At 37.0% G+C, this 26,408-nt stretch overlaps 1 protein-coding gene across 6 annotated transcripts in view; it reads right to left on the minus strand.

Moving 5' to 3' along the window:
- SHC3 (SHC adaptor protein 3) overlaps positions 1–18,263 on the minus strand; it is a 58,956-nt gene extending 40,693 nt beyond the window's left edge. The window contains exons 1-5 of one of the 6 annotated variants that reach the window (XM_064735122.1): positions 17,969–18,263; positions 17,318–17,512; positions 16,944–17,028; positions 15,896–16,060; positions 500–570 (exon numbers count right to left, since the gene is read on the minus strand). In XM_064735122.1, coding sequence (XP_064591192.1) covers positions 500–570; positions 15,896–16,060; positions 16,944–16,991 — 284 coding nt within the window. In that variant the 5' untranslated portion in view covers positions 16,992–17,028; positions 17,318–17,512; positions 17,969–18,263. Of the gene's footprint in view, positions 1–499; positions 571–15,895; positions 16,726–16,943; positions 17,513–17,968 lie in introns of those variants that run through there. The other 5 variants (XM_064735123.1, XM_064735121.1, XM_064735124.1 and 2 more) reach the window with 5 other exon arrangements.
- Positions 18,264–26,408: the final 8,145 nt, after the last annotated feature.

The raw sequence follows: 26,408 nt of genomic DNA on the forward strand, positions 1-26,408 counted from the left end.
AGTCTGAAAAAGAAATAATTCTTTTTTTTTTGTCTCCGGTATTATTGTGGTGATACATTTTCCTTTCTATTCTGTGTGCAGATAGTTTATAATCTGAAAACATTTCATAAGAAATTATTAAAAAACCCATAAACATGGGGTCCAAAGCAGCTCCCTAGATTAATCTTGAGATCACAGATTTTAAGCATATTCTAATTCTCACTGGTGTAAATGGCATTAAATTGGTACCCAGATAAGTGCCTTACTTGGAATAATGAACAGGCAAAAATTTTCTAAAGTAGCTCCTGGCATATCAAAAATCCAAGAGAAAATAGCTTTTAAGTCCTGCTGAAAGTGTATTAATAACTTATAAGGGATTTACATGTAAAAGCAAAATTTAAAAGTGGACTTATGGTATGCAAAAATCCTTTACCATGTGTTTTGCCATCTTTCTGACCTTTTCACTCTGGGGACACAATTCAGAAGTTACTTAAAAAAACATAGTTGTACGAAATCTTACCTTGCAACCTGCATTCTAGTATTGAAGTCAAGAGATCTCATTGACCGTAAGACTTCTATACAGCCCAAGTACTGTAAGGAAAAAGAAACAGTTGGAAAATGTATTATAATTAGGCTTGAGTTCTGGGAAAAAGCGCAACTCACCATTAAAAGGCAATGTGCAATTTTTATTTTTCCATTTGATTTATCCTATGCCTAAAGTAGGTTGTTGTGATTATGCAGTTCTATGCCACAGATTTGTTCCATAAACATTTTGTTTTCTTTAAGTGTCACATTTCATTCAACATGTAGTTTTGTGTTTAACCTGGTCACTGTAATACACTCAATTTATAATGTGTTGTTGTGCTTTTTTTTTGTCTTCTTCTATCTTAATCGGTCCGCTTTAGGTACAATCAAAGCAAAAAATAATGTTAATGAGAAAGGAAATGTGGTAAAGGACATTTATCTGGTATTGGTTAATAGGACAAAGTTATTTAAAAGGGAGAGAACTAAGTCTCATTAGAACAAAAAAGGCAACTTATAACAGGGAAAGCTGAAAAGAACACCAGCAACCAAATTTCTTAATAAACACTTCAGGGATAGATGTAATTTAGTATTTTCATTTATTATAGTAGTAAAAAGGTGGAAAATGCTAATACAATATACTAATAACCCATGCTGGGAAATGGCTTTAACAGGGTCATTCAAGAAAGGAATGACATGAAGGTTAGCTAATATTAAGACATCAGACTTTTGACCAAGATTTCTGCCCTGCATCTCTGTGGAAAAAAGGGAGTACCATTATGAAATATGTTAAAATTCAACAGCATCTATCACTAGGAGTGAGAAAAAACTTGGGCGAGTCTTCTAGATTTGCTTCCAAAAGTGGGCATAACTTGCATATGCTAAAGTCTACTGGAGCTAAAGCTCTTGGCAGACACTTGGATGATGCCTTTGCAGAAACTGCCTCATGACTGGCATAACCCATGTATCTTTGCATGTAGGTTAAGTACTTAGCCATACACTGGACTTTGAAAGTCTGGGGAATTGTGGAGGAGTCTTTACATCATGAGCCTGATAAGGATGAACATGATGTTATTGTAGCATGGTGTTTTTATATCAGCTTTTATATCAGTTTTTCTATCTTCGCAGCATACTACAATCTATTTGGGATGAAACTGGTGCAAAAATCAAGTGAGGCCACAATTTTTCCAGTTTGGGAATTTTATTTTTTCAGAATAGATAATCTTTTAAATAGAGAATGACAGGAGCAGTAACTGTAATATGTAGAATTTCATTTAAGATTTTCCATAGAAACATGTATGTCATAAAATGTTTACAGGCTGAAGGAATACCTAGTTTGTTTTCACATATCCACTATTACTTAATTTACTTCTATCAAATGCTAGGAAATCATCACAACATTGAATAAAAACAGCTAGAACATCAACTGGCTCTTATATATTAAATTGTTTGAACTGGCATTATTATAGCACACAGTTTCTGAGAAGGGTTATCTCAAGATCCATTTCCTAGAATATTTTAGAAATCTGCAAATCTATGTTTTTTGAAAAATTGTCTCATCTAAAGAGATCCTGGCACATGGAGCTTTCAAGCTCATGATCATACTCTCAAATGGTCATCTATCAGCGCAAAATTAGACAATCCTTGTATCTTACTACAAATAAATGACTTTTTTTACATATACTTCTGCCTGAGTACTTAAAACATATACAACTACATTTTCATGCTCCGATGAAGGAAGTTAAGCCATTAAGTCTATTTTTAATTATCTCAGAGGGTGATTTCATTTTCTTGGAGATTAAATTCTTTAGCAGCACTTGAGATAATCAGCTGGAATAATTTAACTTATGCCAATAAACAACAATGATCAATATTTTCCTGTTTTCTTTCTGTGACATTTTGTTTTAGTCCAGGATGCTTTAATAGATTAATTTTGCCCCATTATTTATTTCATATGACATGCTTTTGTAATTAAATATGCTATAAATGGCATGACTATTCAAAGGTATCACTGTGATATTTTGTTAAAGAAATTTCATTATTTCATCAGCCTGTTAGTTTAGACCTCTGAATAATAAAACACTCTTGGATTGCACTTGTTCCTTCACTTACCTATATTTGCCTCAAGTCTTTTAAAACAAAGTAATTGCACGAGTTTGAGAAACAGGTCCAGCATTTTGGAAGCAAACTCTGGAAGGTATTTTGACAAGTACATGCAGGCGTGCAAATAAATACACAAAAACATGTGCACACAAGCCACTGTCAAAATAAACAGACGAATAAGTAGACAAAAACCAATAAACATACTTAGAAGACGTGCATTCAGACCCCTTTGAGTCACACTACCTGATCTGCATTAACAAAAATAGAGACAAGATCAGACTGAAAGAAGGTCAGATGGAAAAATTACCCTGTACTTGTTTTATGTATATCACAAAGACAGCTGAACACAACATAGTAAGGCTTGCAGTATTCCTGACTGATCAATGCAAAGATGGCAACTGATTTGCTGGGATAAAAGATGTGAACACTTAATCACCATGGCATGTTTTCAAGTAACGAAATTACTATAAAAACTGACATTCAAAAGGTCCAAAGGCCAACTACAGGGACATATAACTCACCTACTGCTATGCTTCAATTATTCCCCAAGACCAACACTGCTGTCTAAAAATATCCATTTGAAGTACAACCTGACAAGGATCCACAGAAAGAAGACATACAACCAAGATAGCAAGGAAATAAATTATTCATTTATTTCAACAAATAAATACCCTGATTAAAAAGAAACACTATCTTTTGCTTTAGGCATTCCATGAAACATTTAAAATATAGTTATAAAACAGTCTACTTCTAAAAAAAGCTCCTCTTCACCCAGCACTTAATGTATATTCTAACCAATCAGCTACTGTGCACTGTGAAATTTATGATCTCCTGCTATCATCCTCCTTCTCATTGCTCAGGAACCAAATATATCGAGATGTAGCCCACCTTGAAGTAGGAGGATTTGGGACTACCAGTTCCAAGCTTTCTCAGAAAACATTCTGCTTTCTGTTGGCTTTCTAATATTTGAATGAGTTTCCAGCTTGTACACTGAAAGGTATTATGTCCCAAGGAAAAAAATATTTCATATGAATGAATACCTTCCCATTCAGAGGTTTTAGATTCATAACTAGCACTTTGCATGCTAAACAGTACCTTGCAGGAAGCAGAGTGCCACATACCGGTGGTACCATGTAGCTCTCATTGCATGTGGTTCCAATATCCTTATTAGTTACAATTTTGGCAGGTTAGTGCAAGAGAAGGCTATATGTCTCAGATTTCTGGTTTGTCCCATATGCAAAGACTTGTTCTGTACTCCCTAAAGTACCTGTCTTCTTCAGAAAATTCCTGTATGGCAACTAAAATTTTTAACTGAAGCCTGTGTAAAAGAAGATATTGAGATCTCTCAACACTTCTCAGAAACAGACACAAATGCTGGCTGAGTGCATCTGTGTACTTGGAGCCAAGAGAAAAAAAAAAAAAAAAAAGAGAGAAAATAAGAGAAAAAAAGAAAGAAAAGAGAGTAGTCACTGTCAGAGAAACCCCTTGCTCCAGAAATATGAACAACCTTGTTTGGTGCTTCCTAACAAGCTCTTCAAAATACAAGAAATTCTCCATTGTTGGACTGAGAAGCTGGCAGTAACAACAGCAAGAAATACTTTTATAAAAATGTAGCAAGACTTATTTTATTATTCCATCAGGAAGTAGCTCCATACAGCACTGAAGCAGTCCAACCTACATACAAGTCTAGCAGATGAGTGTCTGCCTTGTGCATAGCATATCTACCCTCTCAAATAAAATAAGAATTCCTACTCTCAAAATAAGAATCATCTACTCTCAAATAAAATAAGAATTCCTAACCTCTGAATCCAAACTACCTGAGTATCATTAGCTCATCAAAACTGCATAGGTATTCTTATTAAATTGAGATTTACTGATTTTAATCTGTGTAACCAGATGACCACCATCAGGTCTGAGTGGTTCACTGCTTTGCAGCTTGTACCTACCTTGTACAAGTCACGTAAGAGATAACAGGGTTACATCAGCAAACAGACATACAATTGCATTACGAGACAAAAATTAGCCTGTGCCTTCAAATATTGACGTATCCAAAGTATGCTCTAACATTGCACAGCTGCAGATAATAGCCTGGGGGCTCAAAAATTAGATTCTGATTCCTGAGGTTCTGGGTGTTGTATGGAGATCTAAGTTTCAAAAATAGAAATAAAATAAGCTGGGCAATTCGCTGCAATTTTCTCACCCACGGGCTTAGGCTCTGCTTTTACTTGGCATGTGCAAAAGGGAAAAAGTGAGTATCTTTTTACTTGCCACATCTGGTTCTCATGTGTATCTCAAGTCATACGCCTACATTTTCTTTCTTTTCATTTCTTAAAGGATGGGGAAATTGGTTTGCTTGGTTTTGAGGGTTTTATTGTTTTACATTTTATTCTCATTCACCAAAGAGCTAGTCCAGAATTACATTATGCCATGGAAGTAAACAAGTAGTTAGTATGAATTGACTAGCGCTAGTTAACTATGGTTGAGGACTCTCTTATTTAAAAATAATAGCTTTTATTTCAGTTTCCATTGCTACTACTGCAATACACATTTATTTATGCATCAAAATGATAGCTCCCTCGAATTTCAGGTATCACAACTAACAGCTAAAGGAGCTGGTGAAATGTGCACTGGGAGTTCCTCAATGTACCACAAAACTGAAAAATTACTTTCAGGTTTGCTATCTACGCTAAATCATATTAAGATTCAAATCCAGATGCCCACTAACAAACAGGCCATAGAACAAAAATAGTAACAGCCCAGGACTTGATTTCTAGATAGTAAGTTTGTCCACATGTAACTGTGGATACAGACAGGACTTTTAGTAACAATACTGATGTGTGAAAAGGAGAAGAAGGAAAAAAATAAAAGAAAAAAAAAACCAACATGAAAGCAGCCCAAGCAAAAAGTAGCCCAAGCTATAGCCAGAGACTGCAAGATTGATAAGTATTTTACAAAATGAATTTTTCTCTTCAGCAAATTAATATGAAACTCTATCCTCCAATCCCTTTGATATCATATTAGATTAAATTCCTAGCTTAACTGAATTTACAATACCCACTTTTTAAATCACTGAAGCAGAGAAAAAAATCCACAAAATTTTTTAAAAAAAATTTTCTTAGAAACTAGAAAAAAAAATACAAGTCTAAGCTGTAATCAAAAAGTGCTCCCTTTAAAAAAATAAATGAAGGGCAAAATAGACAATGCTTTCTAGTTTTTTAATTGTGCTTTACAAGAAATTTTTTACCCTCAATACCTTACTAGTTTGACTGAAACATGCACCACAAAATTACTTAATTTTGCTAACAGCAAGGCATGGGCACAAAAAGGGAAGATAGCTTACCAAAACATACATTTGCTTCTTTACTTCATAGGGAAACCATAGTGTAGTTGTGTATTATTTATATGATTTACTTGAGCTAGCACTTGAAATCTTTTAAATATAGAGGCACTGCATCCATACTGAAAAAATGTACATGTAAAGGCACCTTATAATATCATACTCGTCATTAACCCACGGATGTGGCTCAGCTTCCCAACTGGGACATAGATCTGGGAATCTGGAAAATCTTTCTGGACTGAACAATTAGCAGGAACTGCACTCCAATGTGCAAAAACATTTTTTCTCTGTGTTTGTGGGCTTTTTTGTTTGCTCTTGTTTCATGGGGCTTCACTTCTTTATTTTGTGGGGGTTTGTTTCTTTGTTCATTTTCTTTTTTACCTTAAGAGCTGCCCATTGCTAAGAGGGTGTAGTCAAATGTCAGGGAAACCTTTTTCTGGTAGTGGAGTACCATTGTCCTGCCATTATCATGGCAAACATTTCCCCCAAGCTCTGGCATCACAGAAGTCTGCAGGACATCCTCTCACTTCAGGTGTTGTTGAAAATACAAAGCATTTGATGAGCAGAAGAGGCAGCCTTTGAAAATGCTGGTTACCATCAGCTGAACACAGAGCAGTGTGGTTAAAAGGAGGTCCTGCATGCACAAAACCATTCACATTTATGCTAGTTTACCTAGGCACTTTCAGTAGAAGAATGGAATGGAAAATTTGTTCTGTGACATTTCTAATGTAGAGTAAGTTATAATATTAGAAAAAGCTGTGGGCAGAACCAAGGCTAGATATTCAGAGAGAAGTAAATTTTCATAAGCACTAGTCACAGAGTTTTAAGTAAGCTGCTAGAGATTTCAGTTTCTCTGAAAACTCTGACTAGTTTGGAATATAAATACATTTGCCTTTAAATCATCTGCTTAAGTATCATGTAACACCATATTAAAATCTTAGCTAACATGGGTGCTTAGCTAATATGCTCTCCCAGCCATGCCACAGCCTCCTGTCCTTCCCTCCCCTTGGGGCAAGACATACCTCCAGACATAAAAGCAGGTCTCTGGGGGCACCTGGTGACTGTGCTCTAGCAGGATATGCCAAAGCCCACCGTCTGTACCTCTGCCCTGTGCCTTCCTGCTATGTATAGAACAGCAAACCTGGTTGTGGAAGCAGCAATCCTGCATGAAAGAAGATCTAGCAGCCTTGTTCTGAATGAGGAAAAGGCCCTATATTTAGACACTATCAGAATCCGGCTCCAAAAATGTGTCATAAACATATGCTGCCATGAAAAACAGAAAGGCTCTCTTCCGTGCTTTCATACTTTTGCAGTTGGTAATTTTTATACCGGTAAGTAATCATGTACAGAGCTTTGCAGTGAATCAATATTTCCCCCAAAGGTTTTTTCCTCCCTAAAGAATGCATGTTCCAATCCAGATGGAAAACTCTAGGTAAGGATTGATTGAGTGCAAACAGAAAAGAAAATCTTCTTTGGGGTTCAACTAAAGATAAGCCTCAACTACTCAGTGTAAATTTATCATAATAAAATCCTCCATGAGGCAAGTAAACCAAGAGAGCTTTCATACTAGTAGAAGTGATGATGGATATGACTGTCAATTGCATTCCTCTTGAAAACAGGTGGTCTGCTTCTACAACAACGGATGAGAACACAGTTCTCCCAAGAATAGCTCCAACTCTGGCCAACACCTTCCTATTTCCTCTTGTACATTAATTTGTTTCTGTAGCAAAAAAAGATTATACGTGTCTATATATTCAGACTAGCAATTCTTATGTGGCAAATGATAGCCAACCCTTTCTATGAATTGTCTTACCCTGTGAAAGCATTCTGGCAGCATCTCACAATCAACTCAACAGTAAGGACTCAGATTCTCTTAAAAAAGGCAAAAGATTTAGCTAGGAAAAGAAGAAGATATTTTATCTTATCTCAAAAAGCAATTTCTTAAGTCAACTCTAAGGTCTCATTTCTTGCTTGAGAGGGGAAAGATATAAGCGAGAAACAAATTTCCCTTCTGACAATTTTCTCATCTCCATCTCAAATGGGGTTGAAAACAAAACACCTTCAAATAAAATACTTTTTTCTTATTTCCTACTTGCAGGTGGATGAAATAAGATTGCTAACATCATGCCCAAAAATATTTATGCAGTAGAGATGCTAAATGAACAGAACCTTCACACGATTTCAGAAAAATCCTATACTGGTTGCTTTGCATGAACAATATTTCTTATTTTCTTACCTTATAGATAAATGCTTTTGCATGCAAAACCTCAGCAATGTTAGAATCAGAAGCTCACACTGGACAGTGATTTATTCTATTATTTTAAATGTAAACACATTCTCTATTAAGGCTCAATTTTTTGTATGGGACAAAAATTTCCCTTAGAAAAAGCTACATTTGAGGAAAAAATCCACAAGGTTTAGTTCTACGCTTTTTACATTTAATTTTAAAAGTACATAATAACAGTGAATGCAATTATTGCAGTGTGAACCACTTAGAGTATGCACTGCAGTAGCACAGATGAATTGCTTCATTTTCACAGCTGCATACTTTAATTCAGTGAACACTTTCCAGACTGTTTTGCTACTACCTTGAATATCCACTAAGATATACTTCCCTTCAAAGCACCATGCAGATTAGTTCCAGCAGCTTATGTTCTGCATCAGATTTCCTTTAACACAAACACACAAAAACTTCTGCAGCCAAAACAATATGCTTCAATAGCTGGAAATCATAATTAGACATTTGAAACTGTAAATATGGACACTATAAATATATTTAGCTATTAAAGAACTTGTTCTTCCTCAGTCATTAGAGAGTAAGAGGATCATTAGCAAGTTGAACTTCTTGATGAGGAGTATCATTAAAGCACAGATTCAGAAGACAAAAGATCTAACAGGTGTTTTTCCAGTATGCCAAACACAAACCCATGTTAAGTATCTGAAATGCATATACTGTTCTTCTTTCTAAACTGTGCATTTGGAGGTGTGATGTAGGAAGGACCTGTCACTGTTAAAATTGAAAATCCAAAACATGCACGGAGGGAGAGGGAGTTCCTTTTTATGTGAGTGCCATATGTACCTCTGCTCTTCATCAAAAGAGTTCAGCAATTAAACCAGATCTTTTTTCTGAGTCTTTATCAATATTTAACTCTCCTATGCTGAAGATATAGTTTTCTGTTTTCTCAGAAAAAAGTGCCCTAAAGATAACTCCCACTGTGCAGAAAATAGGGATAAGGGGAGAAATTTTCAAGGCTGGATTTAAATAGTGAAAATCTCTGGAAGGTTTCCTTGCAGCATAAAGGCTGTGAAGAGGAGAGCAGCTCTGGGAGGCCAGGGGCACCACCAGGTCCCCAAGCAGGGGCTTGAGACCCTTTTTCACCACCACTCCTGAAACTCCCATGGCCAGGTCAGAATTGGCACCTGTATCTCCCAGTAGGTGCCCAATTCCAAGCAGCCCTGCCTTTCCATGTTTTCCATCTTTTCTTTCCTTGGCAGAAGTAAATACATTGTAAGAGAGAGTTCATATAATGTTTCCAGTTACTTAGCGCTTGCTGCTTGGCTTTTCCACACAATTAACCTATCAAAAATGTTAGCAGAATAGCATCTGCGTTCAACATGTGGTCACAAAACATGGCCCCTACATTCAGTGACAAAGTCAGTGTTTCTGAAACATTCCAACTCTTTGGGAAGTTACAGGTGTTTCTAAAATGTCTTGGGGTTCATGAAAGCAACTCATCCATAAAAAAGAGAAAATCCTGTTTCTTATTATGCTTCTTAATCACTTTATCACAAGTAAGAAGTGTCAAATGTCAGCCAGGAAAGATGTTGCTGTCCCATGAGACATTCTCTTCCTTGTACAATTCCTAAATTAGTAAGAGCCAAAAATGTAAATAAAGGTATCTTAGTACAACAATTATATACAAAGGATGGAAATGGTGCTGACCAAGCTTAGACAACATTTTAAGATAAAATCTCTCTCTTTTGGTCATGTCCTTGCTAATTAAGGTATTTGTTCAACTTATATCTCTAATTTCAGGATCTATTCTGAGGTAAAAAAAACTAAATAAAAAAAAAATACCTGTAGCAGTAAATCCAATGTGATGGTGCTGTAGGAGGGAAAAAAGTCTAGACATCTTTTTCTCTCTTCCTCACATTTTTCTTTGTGTCACCCTATACCCTGTCTATTTTTTTTTTTTAATGGCTTTGACTGCCATTTCTGTCTAATTTCAGACATAGTTTTTTTCCAGTCTTTGAACTTTTAGCTGTGACTTGGATTGTCTGGTTCAGCCTTTTGAGACTGAAATCTCAGCTGGCCCTATGAAAACTTGTTTGAAAACCAAGGAGAATATCTAACTTAATAAATAAACATTCCAGATTAGCCTGACTGAATTGTGCCTAATCCCTCCAGAAAAACAAGGGATGACTGGAAATGTGCTTGCACCGAGTCCCATCATTATTCCCATCACAACTCAAATGGACAGGCTCTGCCTCAGATCTGCCTGCAGCTGACAAAGGTAGAGCTGCATTACATTTTGTCATAAACATATAGGCTCAAATGAAATTAGTATTACACGACTATTCAGAATTGCAGAGAAGCAATACTGAACCCCTCTTCCTCTATGAAATTTGTTTCATAACAAATGAAACATGGGGGAGTAAATCACCTTAAAAAAGCATAAGTAGCTGGGAAGGCTGGTTGTCTCTGACACTACACCAAAGCAGATCCAAGCTTTTTCTCACTGTAAACAAGAAAATTTAATATTGATACTTTGTGCATTCACTTGAACTTTCAGCTGTAAAATGAAGCCAGGCTGCAGCACAAGTATAGCTGTTGGGTTACTGGAGACAAGATTTCTCTTTGGCTAGGGGAGAAAAACACCCTGTCACTGGGACAAAGGAATGCCTTGTCTCCAGCAGCACAGAAGGGCATGAGTTTTCACTGAAGATCTTGATTCATCTGTGTTTTCTCTTTGTGTTTGTAATGGCAGATATTTACATTGGGCACATGATATTCTTACTATAAACATTGTTGGAAGACAAATAAAGAAACAAACAGTCCAATTTCCAAGGAAAAACAGAGAAGGAATTCTGCCTGAATGCAATTTTACCTCCTACACTGACCAGCTAAATTCATCTAGGGATTTTAAAACTGTAGGACATACATAACTAGCAGGATAAATAACTAGTAAGAGTATAATTTTTGTTTTAAACAAAAATACTCCATGCAAACAGTCCGAGTGTACTGGAGAACAGACATTCATGTTGACAGCTGAATCCTTCAACTCTGAAATCAATATGTGCTTTGCCTTCTGCAGAAAGAAAAAAGGGGTGCAAATGTACAGTAATAGTACTTGATTTGTGTAATTAGAATAATATTATAATTAAAGACTCAACGATTTCTGCTCATAGAATCTGATATAATTTCTGTGAGAAATGCTCTTTTCCTATTATTGGGCTGTACAACAGACCCACAGTAGTTCAGGCCCATGAAGATCAAAAGAAAGGTTTTCAGCAGAGCAACAGGCATCAACATCCTTCTTTCATAGTTCGAATAACAGTGAAGGAAAATGGAAAGGATACTAACTGATCTCTCAGGAATATGGTAAAATAGGAAGGATTAATTACTTTAACCAATGCTGTATTTGTCACTTACTTCTCTCTCCCCTAATCTGCATGCATGCAGCTTTAAAACCCACAGTGATAAGACAGTTTCATTAGTCTTTGTTAGCACTGTTTGTGTACCCGGGTTGAGGCTAGCAGACTCTGAAGTAAAAAGTCAGTGTTCTATCCTATTATTACCATATGGTTGAAACACACAAGACATTTCTTAAACATATAAACCTTATTACAAACAGGATGCTCTAGGACTGTGGTTTGCGGTTTTTAGTCAGGCCATGCCAAATGATCAGTGATTAACCAACAGCATCACCTCAATTTGATTGACAAAAGTTGAAATTAAGTTAAAGGAAACAAACAAACTTGCAATTATTTTTTCTATAAAGAAGGTAATTTTAACCAAAAAGAGAAATGAAAAAGCTTTGCTGTAATGTTTTTTGGGGTTTTTTTAGTGAGAGCAAATCAATTCTGGCTACAACAGAAAGGAAAAAAAAAAATAAAAAGAGAAACATTTTTCCAAAGAGCCCTGAAGTATTCTAGGGGAAGGCGACATATGATGCAGTTTCCACTCTGTTAGCTCCATTTAAGGCTGTGCTTTGCAGTCTGGGTTAGCCACTAAAGAGACTCAGCAATTCAGTTCATCCCTGAGCACACTTAACTTCCAGTGTAGCAAGGTAGCCTCAATTATTTCAATGAGAATGCTCCCGTAAACAGTGTCATGCAGGAATGCTTGCAGAACTGTAGCCTTTACTTGGTGATGTGTTTGAACAGCTTCACAATGATGTCTGTTTTCGACATCAGATATAAACTGTTATTTCCTCCCAAAGAATGAAAAGTGTTAGAATATGTAAGAAATAATATCAGTTAGGATTATATTCTTTGAATACTTTGCTATAATAAAAATAATGTCCTTTATATTGAAATATAATAATAATTTAATGTCCTCTTTATTGAAATATTATTTGCCTGACTTGCAGTGATTCTTTTGGATGAAATAGTTCTTCCTTCCTCTCTCTTAGATACTATATTTCTATCTGGTTTTTAACACTAGATTTACTCAGGTCTGTTCTATACTGCTGTGTCGGCTTTAAGTCTTACTGGCTTTTTCAGATACACTTCATATAGATATATAAAATTTTACAGTATTTTGGGTTTATTTGGTTTTGAACTCTGAACAACAGTATTTTAAACTCATTGACACTTGTTACAAAATCCAGCCACAAGTTACCTGAAGACAAAAATGCATTTGCCTCTTGAATTTTGTGCTCACATTTAAATAAAACAAACTCCAAAACGTCTATAATATTAGCCAGTGATACTCATAAGTAGATATTTATCATTTGAAACAACAGAATACATTGAAACATTTAACTGTTGTTGCATTACTCAGGGTTTTTTACACTGTTTTTATTCTATGCCTTTGTTTTTCTAACAACATGAAGACATATAATCTCTTCCTGCAGTAATCAGTCCCACCATAGGGAAAGCACTGGGCTCTTTAAAGACTTCCAGCACAGCAAACTACTGCCTTCCTCTTTTTTTCATTAATTCATTATTTGTTAAACAGTCCAGCAGTAGTATTAAGTATGATATCAGTACCTGACTACTTTATATCCCCAGTATGGTTATGGTCATTGTCTAATTTGTTGCTAAAATGCTTTTTGAGGTTGCTTTTGTGAAACATTTTATGTTATAACATATAAAAATGCAACAGGAAATTCACAAGGAGTAAAAGATTGAGAAAGCACCAGCACTTTTATGGTTGAAAACAATTCCATTGCAGCAGACCACGGAGATCAGAATATGGCTACAGTTTACCACAAACCTGTACCCTTTTTAAGCATTAGAGTTACACTGCCTATTTTTTAAATTAGTAATATGCAAAAATGTGGGAACAGCAGTGAAATTTCAGATTTTTCATATATTGCACATAAGAATTTTTCGTCTCTTATTTCAGAATATTCCAATGTGAGCTATCAAACTACCCAGTAGTTACAACTAATCCTGTCCCATGACAAATTTTCTCTTTTAAATGTGGATTAATGAGAAAATTGTAACCCAGTACACATTTGCCCAAAAAAAAAAAAAAAGGCTTTGCTGGTTAACAACAAATCTAATTTTTGTCTCATTTAACAAATGGCATATGGAATTTTCTGAAAGGCATATGGTACTAATTAAACATGGTAAGAGTCCCCCAGACAGTCAGTATAGCCATGAGGTATCCAAGGAATGTTTCCCCTCAGTATACATTATCTGTGTATTGATTTGATGGTCTGATTGGATAAAAGCCTTGGTAGCAAACAATGTCTAAGGATTTGGGAACTGCACTTCTATTCTTATCCATATGAATGCTGCAGTTGCCAAGGAAAACTGAGATAGTTAATAAGCAGGCAAATTAGGAACTAATCAGGACCAGTTTATTTTCATTCATTCATTCATTAACCACTTATTTTGGTATCTATTTTCAATCTTTGTTTTTACATTTAGAGAACTGTTCTGTGATTCTTATGCCAGAAACTACAAAGTTAAAGTAATCATCCTATTTTTTTAACAGAAAGAATATATTAAATTTCATACATTTTGATGACTAATAAACTACTAACAAACACCTAAAAGTTGTTTGATTGATTTTGAAAATTGTGATATACACAGTGTGTATAAATACACTTTCATGTACCCAACATCAATTGCACTAATTAATATTCATTCTACTATCTCAGTTAGGTATGGGTAAATTACTAACTGTAAATGTTAGTCTACTTCTGTATAACTTTAATTCTCTTTTCAATTCAAAGATATCAGCTTCCTCTAACATATAGTAGGTAAACTGCTGAATGGATTAAGAAATTCAATGCTGTGTGTGTTCTTTTTCATAATGATCACTTCAGGTAAAACTAACAGCAGTAGTGTATTCACATAGTTATTATTGGGCTTGTACTAGCCTATGCAAAATAAAAACTAAAATGTTTGAATTGCCTGAGCTAATGTGAAAATGGTAAATGACCTTTTGTTAACCAGAGTATTTCTGTGCAGAAGGACATCAGGGTCTCAAGATCACTATGTCTAGCATCAGTGGGGTTTTTTTACTGAGACATTTCTTGAAGAGTAACAGAACAGCAGTTTGTGGCTTGAAAGATAGCACTGACTCCTTTGTAGTCCCAGTAAATTTCAGAGTGGTAAAAAAGACAGTACAATTTCAATAGTGCTCTGAATTGGCCAACTTACTCAATCTACCACCACCTGCTAAATCTATTATCACCACTAACACAAAGAAATGAAAACTGCTTCCTAGTCTCCCAACAGCTAAAAATGCACTCTGCTTTTGATAATAAGACTTGAGAAAAAGCAGTGAGAGTTAAGTAACAAGGGTGTCACTCAGTTTTAAAGCATCCTGAAATAAAGTCACCTGTGACTCTTACACCTAAAAAAAAGATGACACTAAAAATAGAGCTGTAATATTAATAGCCTGCTGCAAAACAGTTTAACACTTAAGATACAAAAGCCTCTTGGCAAATGAAATATGGCAACTGAAGAATGAATTCTGGACAATAATGTCATTTTTATACTTTCTGCACACTATGCTGAAAGGTGTTTCCAGACTCTTACCTAACGACAAAAAGCATTGCACATACACTTATCTTGATGGCTCTACTTTAACAGGTGGTTTCAAAATATTTTCAAAGCATATAGAAACATTAAGTTTACCCTATAAACTTAAGATCCTCTCCTCTTGACATGCTGTATCAATGAACTGAAAAGAGCAATAACACTTAAAGTGGCTGAATGCTCATTATGTAAAACAAACTGCATTTTCCTGCTCTACCCACAACAAACTGTGAAACAGAATAAAAATTGTGCTCCCTGCCTTACTGCTCTAAGATTTCAAATATCATTTCACTTTAAAAAAACACTTGCCCTTAGAGGTGCTTAAAACTGAAAAATTCATGCATGATTAACAGCTCTCCTCACATCAAGGAGTCTCTTTTCTCCTGTATATTGCACCAGACATATTGAAAGCCTACATATCCAAGATATATACAGTATGCTAGATAACAGTGAAAATCTGAATTCAGAAGAAGGCTAAAAAACCCAGATCAAATCAGCTTTTATCTTAAGAACAAGATTTTTATACAGCTGTAGAAAAATATTTGCAGGTTTGCTTTAATGTAACAAATTAACACAGCTTCCCAACCCTTTCTTCCTGCATTTACATTTAATGTATTATGCACCAAAAAAAAAAATACAAATAGAGATCCTTTCAGCCTGACTATCCTGTCAGCAAAACCAACAGAGAATTTTTCATTGATAAAAACAGAGAATGGAAGAAAACAGACCAACCTTCACAATGTACGTCACACCAGGTCCCAGGATCTTCTCACTCGAGTGCAGCCATCCTCGAGAGGATTTATTGACAAAACTGCTAGTTTGATTCCAATCTTCACTTCCCAGGTGCATTTCCTCTGACCGTGCTTTTTTCCCCATACTCATCTTGCTCACGTCCTGCTGAGAACACGAAGTGGCAGAGAGAAGGTTACATGTGTTGTCTGAAGCCCCTGCTGCTGAACTAGAAGCACTCGAGCTTCCCTGCAATTTGGAGACAGCAAGCTCCTTTACTGCAGAGGAGAGGTTTTTGATACCCAAAAGGCTGCCCGTGCTAGAGAGTTTCAAGTGGGACACTTTATGGATGAGGGTACACAGGGTGCTGGGTCCATCTTCTTGGTCCTTGCGGAGAACCTCTGGTGAGACCAGGTAGGAAGGTGAAGCTGAAGTTGTAGCAACTGCTGAGACCTTGCTGTTCATGGGCAAATTGTGAATAAGATCATCAACAGATGTCACAGAATCATTCCTGAAGCGGTTATACTTGGTACGTTGAAGCATGCCCTTCTATCTGCTTTCCTGCATATGTTCTGGCAAATCTGATGCCAATGCAGGAGATGCCTGCACTAACATAGCAAGCAATTCATAACGGCACGGAGGGTTAACAAGAGTTTAGGGTAAAAAAGAAAAAGAGTACAAGGAAAAATGAAAAACTGTATATATTTAAGAAATTTCTTTTGGTTCCTTGTTAAGGTTGGGTGAAGTAACAGTTTTCTGTGACTGAGATCTCAGTCCTGCTTAGAGCTGCCAACTCGCTCACAGCAAAAGCATGACTCACACAAATGAGAAGGACCCTTTTCAACAAAAGGCTGTGAACACTGCAAATCACTTCCTGTAGCCAAAAAAAAAGGAGAGAGAAGAAAAAAAAAAAAACACATCCACCCACTTACAGCACACTAGCACCAATCAATTCTCAAATTCCCTTTTCCTATCTTCTCAAACAGATACTTCCTCCCAACCTTTAATTTCTATCCCCTCCCACCACCCTTTTAGTACCAAAGGCAATTACCTTTAAAACTGAATTAATAGCCTTTATGAAACACCACACTTTATTCATCTGTTAAAATGTTCTTCCACCTCATATATTTGTGAATCTATAAAGAAATCACAATTAGACAGCTAATATCTGGATAATATTTGCACACAAATAATCCCCCTCTCCTGCCCCTGCAGCAGAACACAGACACCTTAAAGGTTTTCAGAACAGATGAACAGAACTAAAGAATATATACATTTTTTCCACAAAAGCAGCCTAACAGTGCCTTTTTGTCAATGCTGTCCCTCACAGAAACTGTTGTATTCAAATTTTAACAGAGAAATAAATCCTTCTTCCCTGTTACTTCACAAGAGCATTCTATTTTAATGCAGGAATTACATAAGTACCTATGTGTGAAGAAAAGTATTTTTCTGATGTCCAAAAACAGGCTTAATAGACGTTTTTTCTTTCACAACTGATTTTCAGTCCAGAGAAAGACATGAAGAGGGTCTTCAATTCACTGGAATGTTTGGTTCAATTCTGAAAAACTGAAAAAACCCTGAAAGAATATTAAAAAGTCCAGGTAGCAGCAAACTGACACCCTGCAGTGAGGAAAAAAAAAAAAAAAAGCCTTTATTAAGAATGAATGTCAGTCACAAACACTTGATCTGGAGAAGTAGCAAAACATGCAGAAAACAGGTATTTCATTCCTCCTGCAATTTCTTTAGAAATCCAAATGTGTACAGCATTGTGATATACAATGCCCATCACAAGTCATATGGCTTTTTCCTATAAATTAATCTGCTTTGCGAAACATTTTTTTGATGTAGGACAACACACTGCATTACAAACAAATTCAGACCAGAGAAGTTGCATAGTGCAAATTTTTAAAATAAATTACTAACTGCAGCACATCTTAAAGGAAAAAAGTCTATGGAATTCCTTCCTTTTCCCACGACTAAAGGCTGCAGTGTACAAACTGCAAACACAGTGGAACAGCCGGCTTAAATACAGGTATTTAATTAGTATATTCATGACATACTGAATTAAGTCAGCACCTCTTATCCCAGCCGTGATGAATAATGGCAATGTCCTAGTCAATGTAAAGCAGTTTTCTACTGATCTGCAGAAGAGCCTTTCATCACCACGCTGCAAACCTGCTACAGCATCCTCACAGCATTCATTCCTCTCGTCATCCTCCTAGCACAGCAACAGCAAATATACACACGATAGCCTATTTTTACGTGTCTCTACTGCCCAGAAAACCCTACTGCTCCCGAACGGCTCTCTTCATTAGAAGCGGCCAGCAGGACTGCAAAATGTGAATGAGATGCTGCGCGAGTGAATGAAAGGGCTGGCTAGCATCCCCACATTTCTGTGAATGAAGCGAGGCCTCGCAGCCGCTGCCAGGCAATCCCTTGGGTGCTCACCAGCCCAGCCAATACCAGCCGGCTTTGATGACTCATTCAGCAAAGCCTTGCTAAATAGTGGAAGATCCCATTTCCAGCACAGGCGGCACCTTTTTTGCTGCAACGCCAGAAAATGAAGCCGGCGTGCCAGCAGACGGGAGCGGGTCGTGAAGCCCCTGCGGAAGACAGGGTGTTGCCAGAGAAATGCCTGGGGTGTCCACAGGAGTAGCAGGTGAGGAAAACACCGGAGCCAGATCTCTGTTTCTCCCCGACTGTGTTCATTCAGCCAATTCATTTACATCCAGCATAGGAACATGAATGTGCACATTTCGTTTGATATTCGATTGCTCTCTGTGCACCCGCAGATTCACAGATTTTACAGGTTTGTCTTCAGAGACCTCTGACAAAAACAAAACAAAACAAACAAACAAAAAACCCCACAACAAACAAACAAACAAAATCCAAACAAAAAACCCACCCAATCAACAAACCCTCCCATAAAAATAGCCACAAAAGCAAACCCAAAGCTCTCCTTGAAAAAAAATTGCATATACTTATTTCTCCCTTATTTACCCTGTTAGCACAGTAGATATTTAAAGACAGTATGATCATCACTGCAGGGAATGGTAGGCAAAGGGAAAGCTAGAGGATGAAAGCTTCCTAGACCACCAGCAAAAGGTCTAATTTTGAAACTTTCACTGGACAGAGAAATGCTTGCAAGGCATCCATTGGACGCAGAGCTCTACTGTAAATCTGACATTAGACACTGCAGAGGAGTAGAAGCCACTGAGTTACCCAGTGCTTGAAACCCAGTGCCTATTTCAGTGTCTGATCGGGAAACTGTCTCCCTTACAAATCCAGTCCTAGGGTAGGAGACCTGAACATTTCAAAACCGTGCCTTTTATAGTTCCAGGGACTAGAAACAGTACATAATTTTGCCCTGCAGGCAGCAGGTTCAAATCCAGCTCCAGGAAATAATGAGTGAAATTAGGAGACTGTGTAATAGGCATAAACTGCAATATAAATTAGGATCTAGCTCATTCTAGCTATTGCCAGAGCATTTATAATGTCTTCTGTATTTCCAGCACTGTGTCTCGAGTTTGCACACTGACTTTACCATGCCTGCCTTAAACAAGCTTGTTGCTACATTATCTTGCAAGACAGCAAGACATTCAGAGCACCGGTTTTTTCGTACTTCTATTTAGCAACCTGTGCTAAGTCAGCACGTTGAATTTCAACCAGGTTGAAAATGAACTTTTTTTTTCTTTTTTTCTTTTTGCAGGCCTGTGAGCCAGACACTATAACATGATTAATAAATGGCCACGGAACAATTACTCCTTTGTCGACCTAGTAATAAAATGGCAGGTGGAAATTCAATGTCAGAAAATGAAAAATAGTATGCCACCCTAGAAATACATACACGGGGGGGGTGTACACTGCCTCTGACAAAATGCAGCATTTCTTACAAAGTACTGGTAATTTTGGCTCTTAGACCCTTCTTTCTTTTTGATCTTTCTTACTGTTGTTTATTTCAGCTTTAATTCAGTTCTTGTTTCCTGTCCTTTTCTTTCACCAAGTGGCTCTTAGGGGCTTATTCTTAGCTGCCACCTTGTTACTTCTATATCCAAGCTACCTCTGCAGCCTGTATGTCAGAAGATACTAATTTTTATCAACAACAAAAGGTAAGAAAAGAAATTATGCTGGGGGCATGATTAGAGAACGTACATTTTGCTGAGGTTTAAATGGCTTTAAATTGCTGCAAATGTAGGAGATATTGCCAATACACAAGCCAAACCAAATAGGATGATGCGACCACCATAAAGAGGAAACACAGGAAATACCACCACTATGTTCCCCAACCTATAGTAAAAAACTTTACAGAATGCAAAGATTTGACTTTCAGTGATCATATTCAAAGAAATATTAAACATATGATCAGAGTCGGCAAAAATACCTCATTCCAGTAACACACTGTGGTCAAGTATGTACTTTACAACAAATAAGTGCTAGAAACTGTTGAAATTCTACTGAAATATTTGCGTTTTCAGAGCTGTCGCCTTGTAGCAGTAAAATTGTTTGCAGGCTAAACTGAATTTAGGACAAATGAGAAAGACCTTAACTTTGGACCAAAAAAACCCTCCAAATGGAATTTATGTTAGCAAAGTTATAAGAAACACTGACTGTCAGACATCTAAATATAGATATTGCTAAGAGTTTTAATATTTCACAAAACATAGCCATAGAGAATCATAGTTAACATTCCTCCTTATGACAAGTCCTAAACAATTACTATTGGTGTGATGTAACATTAAGCCATCAGCAAACAGGATGTTATTCCTTACATTGTAATATGATGGACACAAGTGTTAATGATCTGCTCTAGTAAATGTTCCTGGTGAATCTTCAATATCAAAAAATGGTCAATTCCTCAAATAAAAATACACCATTTCTATAATACAATGATTTCTAATATCCTGTGGGGACATTTCTTCATTGGATAATTAAGAAAATATCAGCATTCTTTGCACAACACAAGATAGACTTATATCAGAAATCTCTTACCCATGTATTTATTAATCAGCCTAATTCAGCCTTCTTTACGTGTGGCAAGCTTAGATGGTGTAGTTGAAAGAAAAGCAAGATAACCTCAGGATAAGCTAAAAGGCATTATGATCTAACGTTCTTAAGAATCAAGAATTTTAATTTTAAAAACTAAATTGCCAAATAATTCTATATGTTCTGTTTGTACATACTTAACATATCATATTCTGTATTCCTCTGTTTCTCAGATCTACCTGCACACAGAGCCCAGTTACATCCTACTGTGTTTTCAAGGGGGGCAAGAATTATTGAAAGGCACTGTACTTCCTGTTCAGTGGCAGGACTATATACTTCTACTTCAAAACATTTTTCAGGAATCAAAGCATGGACTGGGCTCACATTGCTTAGGGGTTTTTTTCCATAATGAGTTCAACCTCAGCTTACTGTCCTATGCAAAAAAACCTGAAGGCATGTAGGTAAAGGGTGCCATCTTCCCATCAGAGAAAAACCAACCAACCCAAAATCAAGGAACACCCCCTTTCCCAAAAATAACACAACCTGAAACCAAAACTATTCTAACAAATCCTAGTTAATTTATTAAAAAAAAAAAAACCAAAAAACCAAAAAACTATAAATTGCCCCCATCTCCCTTTCATCCTCACTCCTGTTCTTTCACTGGATCAGAGTTTTGCTGTTTCCGTGGCAACATTATTGCTAAGGGTGGGCTGCACCAGGAAATGGGAGCATTATCTGGTTTTGCAAATTATTTCTCTGGAAAATCATACTGTTGAAAATATTACTATTCAAGATCAGTGATTATTAATCATTAATGAGCAACTTCCAAATAAATTACATCAGTGAAGTATAAAATCAAGGTCTCAAATGTGCCTACAAATTTTTGAGCAGATGCTTATATTTTTAACCAGAAGCAGACCCTAAACAATGTTCAGGAGGCTGTTTTTTCTGTTAGTTGGAAATACTGAAACAATTTTATTGTAAGACATGTTCACCCATTGAAATATGACATTAAATATTTGGAAGAAAATTAAACTTGCAACTCCTTCTGCTCCATTTGTAGGGCCTGAGCCGACTCTTAAAAGTCAACACACTACAAAAGTTCACAGAAAAGACAGATCTGAGATAATACCCAAATCTGAACAGGACACTGAGGTTTGGTGAGGAAGGATCAGACAGTGATATGTATTAAAATCTACAAACACTAAATCAACCCTTACAATTTTAAGTCTTTTAATTATTTCTTTAATTTTAATTATTTCTTTTTTTCAGCCAGACACTGAAACTAGACAATGAGCATCAGTGTAACAGAATTGTATATCCTAAAAACCAGACAATCTATAGCTTTGCCATGTCTGTTTGGCTGCCTGCACCTTCTGCAGACCTTTTTATTTAACAGGCCTTTTCCAACCTAAATGATCCTGTTTCTATGCTTTTTTCCTCATTCTCTCTATCCCAAACTTCCATTCTCTGCATCAGGCATGTCAGTCTAGCTAGAGCCTCACCTGGAGAGCGTCTCTGTGCTAAGAAATACATCCCAGTTTTCTTTTTTGTCCACAAACTGTGGCATGGTGTACAAAATGTACTGCATTGTGAATAATGTAATGAGAGGCCCATAACATGGTTCCATGATCCCTTCATACTGATGGAAATGATGCTTTGTCTGGGCATACAGGCATCACCTTTTTGGTTCATTCATGAATGAACCATCAATACATTAATGAAATGTATTTAATAATTAAATAGTTTTCTTTTCTACATTGCAACAATGTGTCTGTTTTTTAACTTTTGATAGGTTTTTTGAGTATTTTATTTTTATTTTGTTCATGTCTTATTTTCCTAGGAGTGGTTTGCAAAGTTGATTTTTAAAACCTCCTGTATATGAAATCTGACTTCACAAATTTCCTATTGCTTCCAAGAGGAGTCAAATTTCATTCTCAATTTCCAAATCCAAATGGAAGCCAGAATTTTAACTGTGTCTGACTTTTTGTACAAGATTTCTTAGGTTGTTTGCCACTCATAAAGTCTGTTTACTTTTATGAAAATGCAAATTATGGCTTTTTTTAGATTTTGCTTTTAAAAAACATGAAATAATTATTAATTACTTATACAGTATATATAGATATAAATATGTTCCTTACCAGCACAAGAAAATGATGCTCTAGTATCTACTGATTTGTTAGGATGGCTAAATACTGGCAAGAATAGCAGCAAGGGAAAGGATAAGTGAAACAAAGCATAGTGCACTTTGTTGCAACTCTTGGCATCAGGAAGGGCTAACTATACCTCGTCTGAGCAGACAGCAGTCTATTAACAAAACGCAGACTTTCCCAAACACATTAGTTTCCCCTCCCCTAATTAAAAGGTTATCATCAAAACTGTAAGAACCAAACACCAACAGAGAGTATAAGTTACCATCTTTGTCTTAGGTCTCACATCAGACCAAAATTCTGGCAGCATGTGTAGAGATCTAGGGACAGCAGCGCTGCTCAGACTCCATCACCTTTGCCACATTGCCAGAGTGCACACTGTGTGTGGCACCTGGCAGAAGAATAACACAGAAAAAACTGTTGGAGAGTTTTGGGGGTTACTTTCAGCTAGATCAGCTCTAGACTCCAAATCACTTCAGCGATGAACAGTGAAGAGGGAGAGGAAATGAATTGCACAGGGCAGTACAAGTGTCTAATACCCACTCGCATCCACTTCACCCCGAAACAGAACCCATTAACTTGTGTCACCAAACAATACAGATGCTCTTGGCAAACATGGAGCTACTCACAGAGCTGCTATTGATCAGCTTCAGTACTAAAAAATTCTGGCAGTTCTGCAGTAGTGGATAACAGCACCAGTGGAGGGTTATTCACAGCAGCACTCACAGCACTCATTCCCAGTGAATTAAAAACAAGGACTACTTCTGCATATCATAGATGATATGAACCACCATACCTGTTTATGCCCATGCTACTTGTTATCTGACCTGAAGTAATGGTTCACTTCTTTCTGGGCACAGTCAAATGAAAGAGGCATCTGCAGACAAGTGTGTATGTGCAGGTATGCCCACATGCCTGCATGTGTTAAGGATGCATTCTTTTCTTAATCGGGTTGCTTTTCTTCTTTGCATTTGAGTTGGCCTACCTTAGATACAACAATACATATGGAAAGCAGGATGGCAAATCTGTGAAAGACATGATAATGAGGCAGGGCTGGATGGAGGGATTTACATTTGTTTACATGTTCACTTAAATGGATTGAAGTTTACAAATTACATTGCTAGTAAAGTAAGGAAAGGCACTAAGTGAAATGGCTGCAGATGTGAAGCCTGAGAAATTCTGTTTTAAGCTCCATGAAATGAAGCAGAGCAGTAGGGAGGCAAGCATCCTGAACTCTAAAAGGGTCTCCAAGATTAAAAAATGTTTAGAATGGCAGAGAAATGGAGATAAACATGTGTTTAGCATCCCTATTGTCATACACAGCAGCCTGTATATTTCTTTGTTGTAGCAAAAGTATATTTTTGTTGTAGCAAAAGTAACTTCCTCTAGGAACCCTCAGAAAATGTGTTTTGTTTGCTCAAGCAGGGCAAGCCCCTGACAAGCTTCAGTACAATTAAGGCTGAGGTGGCATGAAAACTATTGGTATTCCATGGGTCAGCAGTTCTCCAAAGGACTTTGGGCATATGCACTAAGACCGATTCCAGTAACAGCAAATACATGTAAGCAAGGATGTACAGCAGAAAGGCTGGAGCAAAAACATGATAAGTGCTTGCACAGAGAAGCAGAAACCAAAGTCACTGGCCAAGCAAAAGGCAATTGATGGGTATCCAGGTCAGAGGAGATATTGGAATGGGGAAAAATAGTCAGCTATGAGGGTCTGTGGAGAAATCTTACATCAACAGCCCAACCTCAGAACTGCCCAGTGCTCACTTTGAATTGGGTTTCAATGAAACCCTGGTGCCAGGATGAAGAGGTAGATGAGAAATGCCATTGGCAGAGACAAACACAGCTCACAGCTCCAGAACAGAGAGGAAAAAGGGATGCTGAAGCCACCAGGCAGCCTGAGGTATGCTGTAACAGTAAGTAAAGCAGAAGGAAAAATCCTACCGAGTGCATAGAGAACAGCCTTACTACCCAGTGGCAACAGTAGTGCTGTTGTTGCCTGTTAGCTCAAGCTTAAGCAGCACCACATCTGGGACTGACTGCACTCTGCCATTACAGTCAACTTTAGCATGGCATAGATGTTCATTGTCTGCTGTTATTATTCACTTTGACCAGGATATGGAAGAGTAAGGATCCATACTGCTATGAAATCATCATGTGCCACTGAAGCAACATGTTACACATCTATTCTAACAGTTGTTACTGACCACAATGAACTGCAATTATCCTTTAACTAAGACTTTATTTTGAAAACTAGCATCACTTTATCTGACTAGGACTACCAAGACAGTGTCACAGCAATGCTTTGTCCTACTAAAACTGCTCCTCTAACCAAGTGCAAGAAACTTTACCAGTAAAAACACAGCTTTGCGCCCAACAGTGTGCAAATACTAAGCCTGCTTTTGAACAGCACCTTACCAACATATGCTTGATTGGAATATCTAAACCAGAAGAAATCTGTTGTTTAGCTAAAAGCATGAGGACTTCATGAAGCAAAAAAATCTTCAACTGGGATTAAATTGAAAACTCAACAATTAAGGCAAAAGTAAGTCTGCTACATAAAATTTTGTACCAGAATACATATGTATTCTGTAATGGAATACATATACAGACCACCATGATGAGAGTCATGTGACCGAACAGGAGGATATTGGGAGGTTTCAATATAGTGATGCAAAAATGGTAATGTTCCTGGACTGATACTCTTTCTTACCTTGCCAACACCATTTTAATTTTGTGTTTACCTTTTTTTGGCCAAAATAATAGTTGGGGTTTTTTTAGGAAAAAGCAAAATAATATTCTAAAAAAACCCACTTCCTATATACACAAAAAAGCACAATCTCTATTTCATTGCTCTATACTACATCTTCCTAACCCTTTCTAGTATGCAGATGGAAATGTGCACACACAACCATTCCACACAAGCTTTCAGTCACACAAAACTAACACCTGCCCTCTGCTGTCCAAGATGCAAACAAAACTGGAAGGAACTCTTCTTTTCTACAGAGCACATTAATTCTCTCTAGAGCAATAGCATCTCCAGGTAGCTACACAACTTCCCAGCACATCACACTCACAAATGGAATAAGTAGAATGAAAAACTTAAAAAAGTTTCTGCAAGGTCACATGTGCTGGTTTTGGCTGGGGTAGAGTTAATTTTCACCACAATGCCTACTATGGGGCTGTGTTTTGGAGTTGTGCTGAACACAGGGTTGATAATGGAGAGATGTTTTTGCTACTGCTGAGCAGGGCTCACACAGAGCTTTTCCTACGGCCATGCTGCTGAGGAGACTGGGGACGGGCTGGGAGGAGACACAGCCAGGACAGGTGACCAAAGGGATATTCCAGACCATGTGGCATCATGCTCAGGATATAAAGTG

This window comes from Zonotrichia leucophrys, chromosome Z (assembly GCF_028769735.1).
Source record: "Zonotrichia leucophrys gambelii isolate GWCS_2022_RI chromosome Z, RI_Zleu_2.0, whole genome shotgun sequence".
NCBI lineage: Eukaryota > Metazoa > Chordata > Aves > Passeriformes > Passerellidae > Zonotrichia > Zonotrichia leucophrys.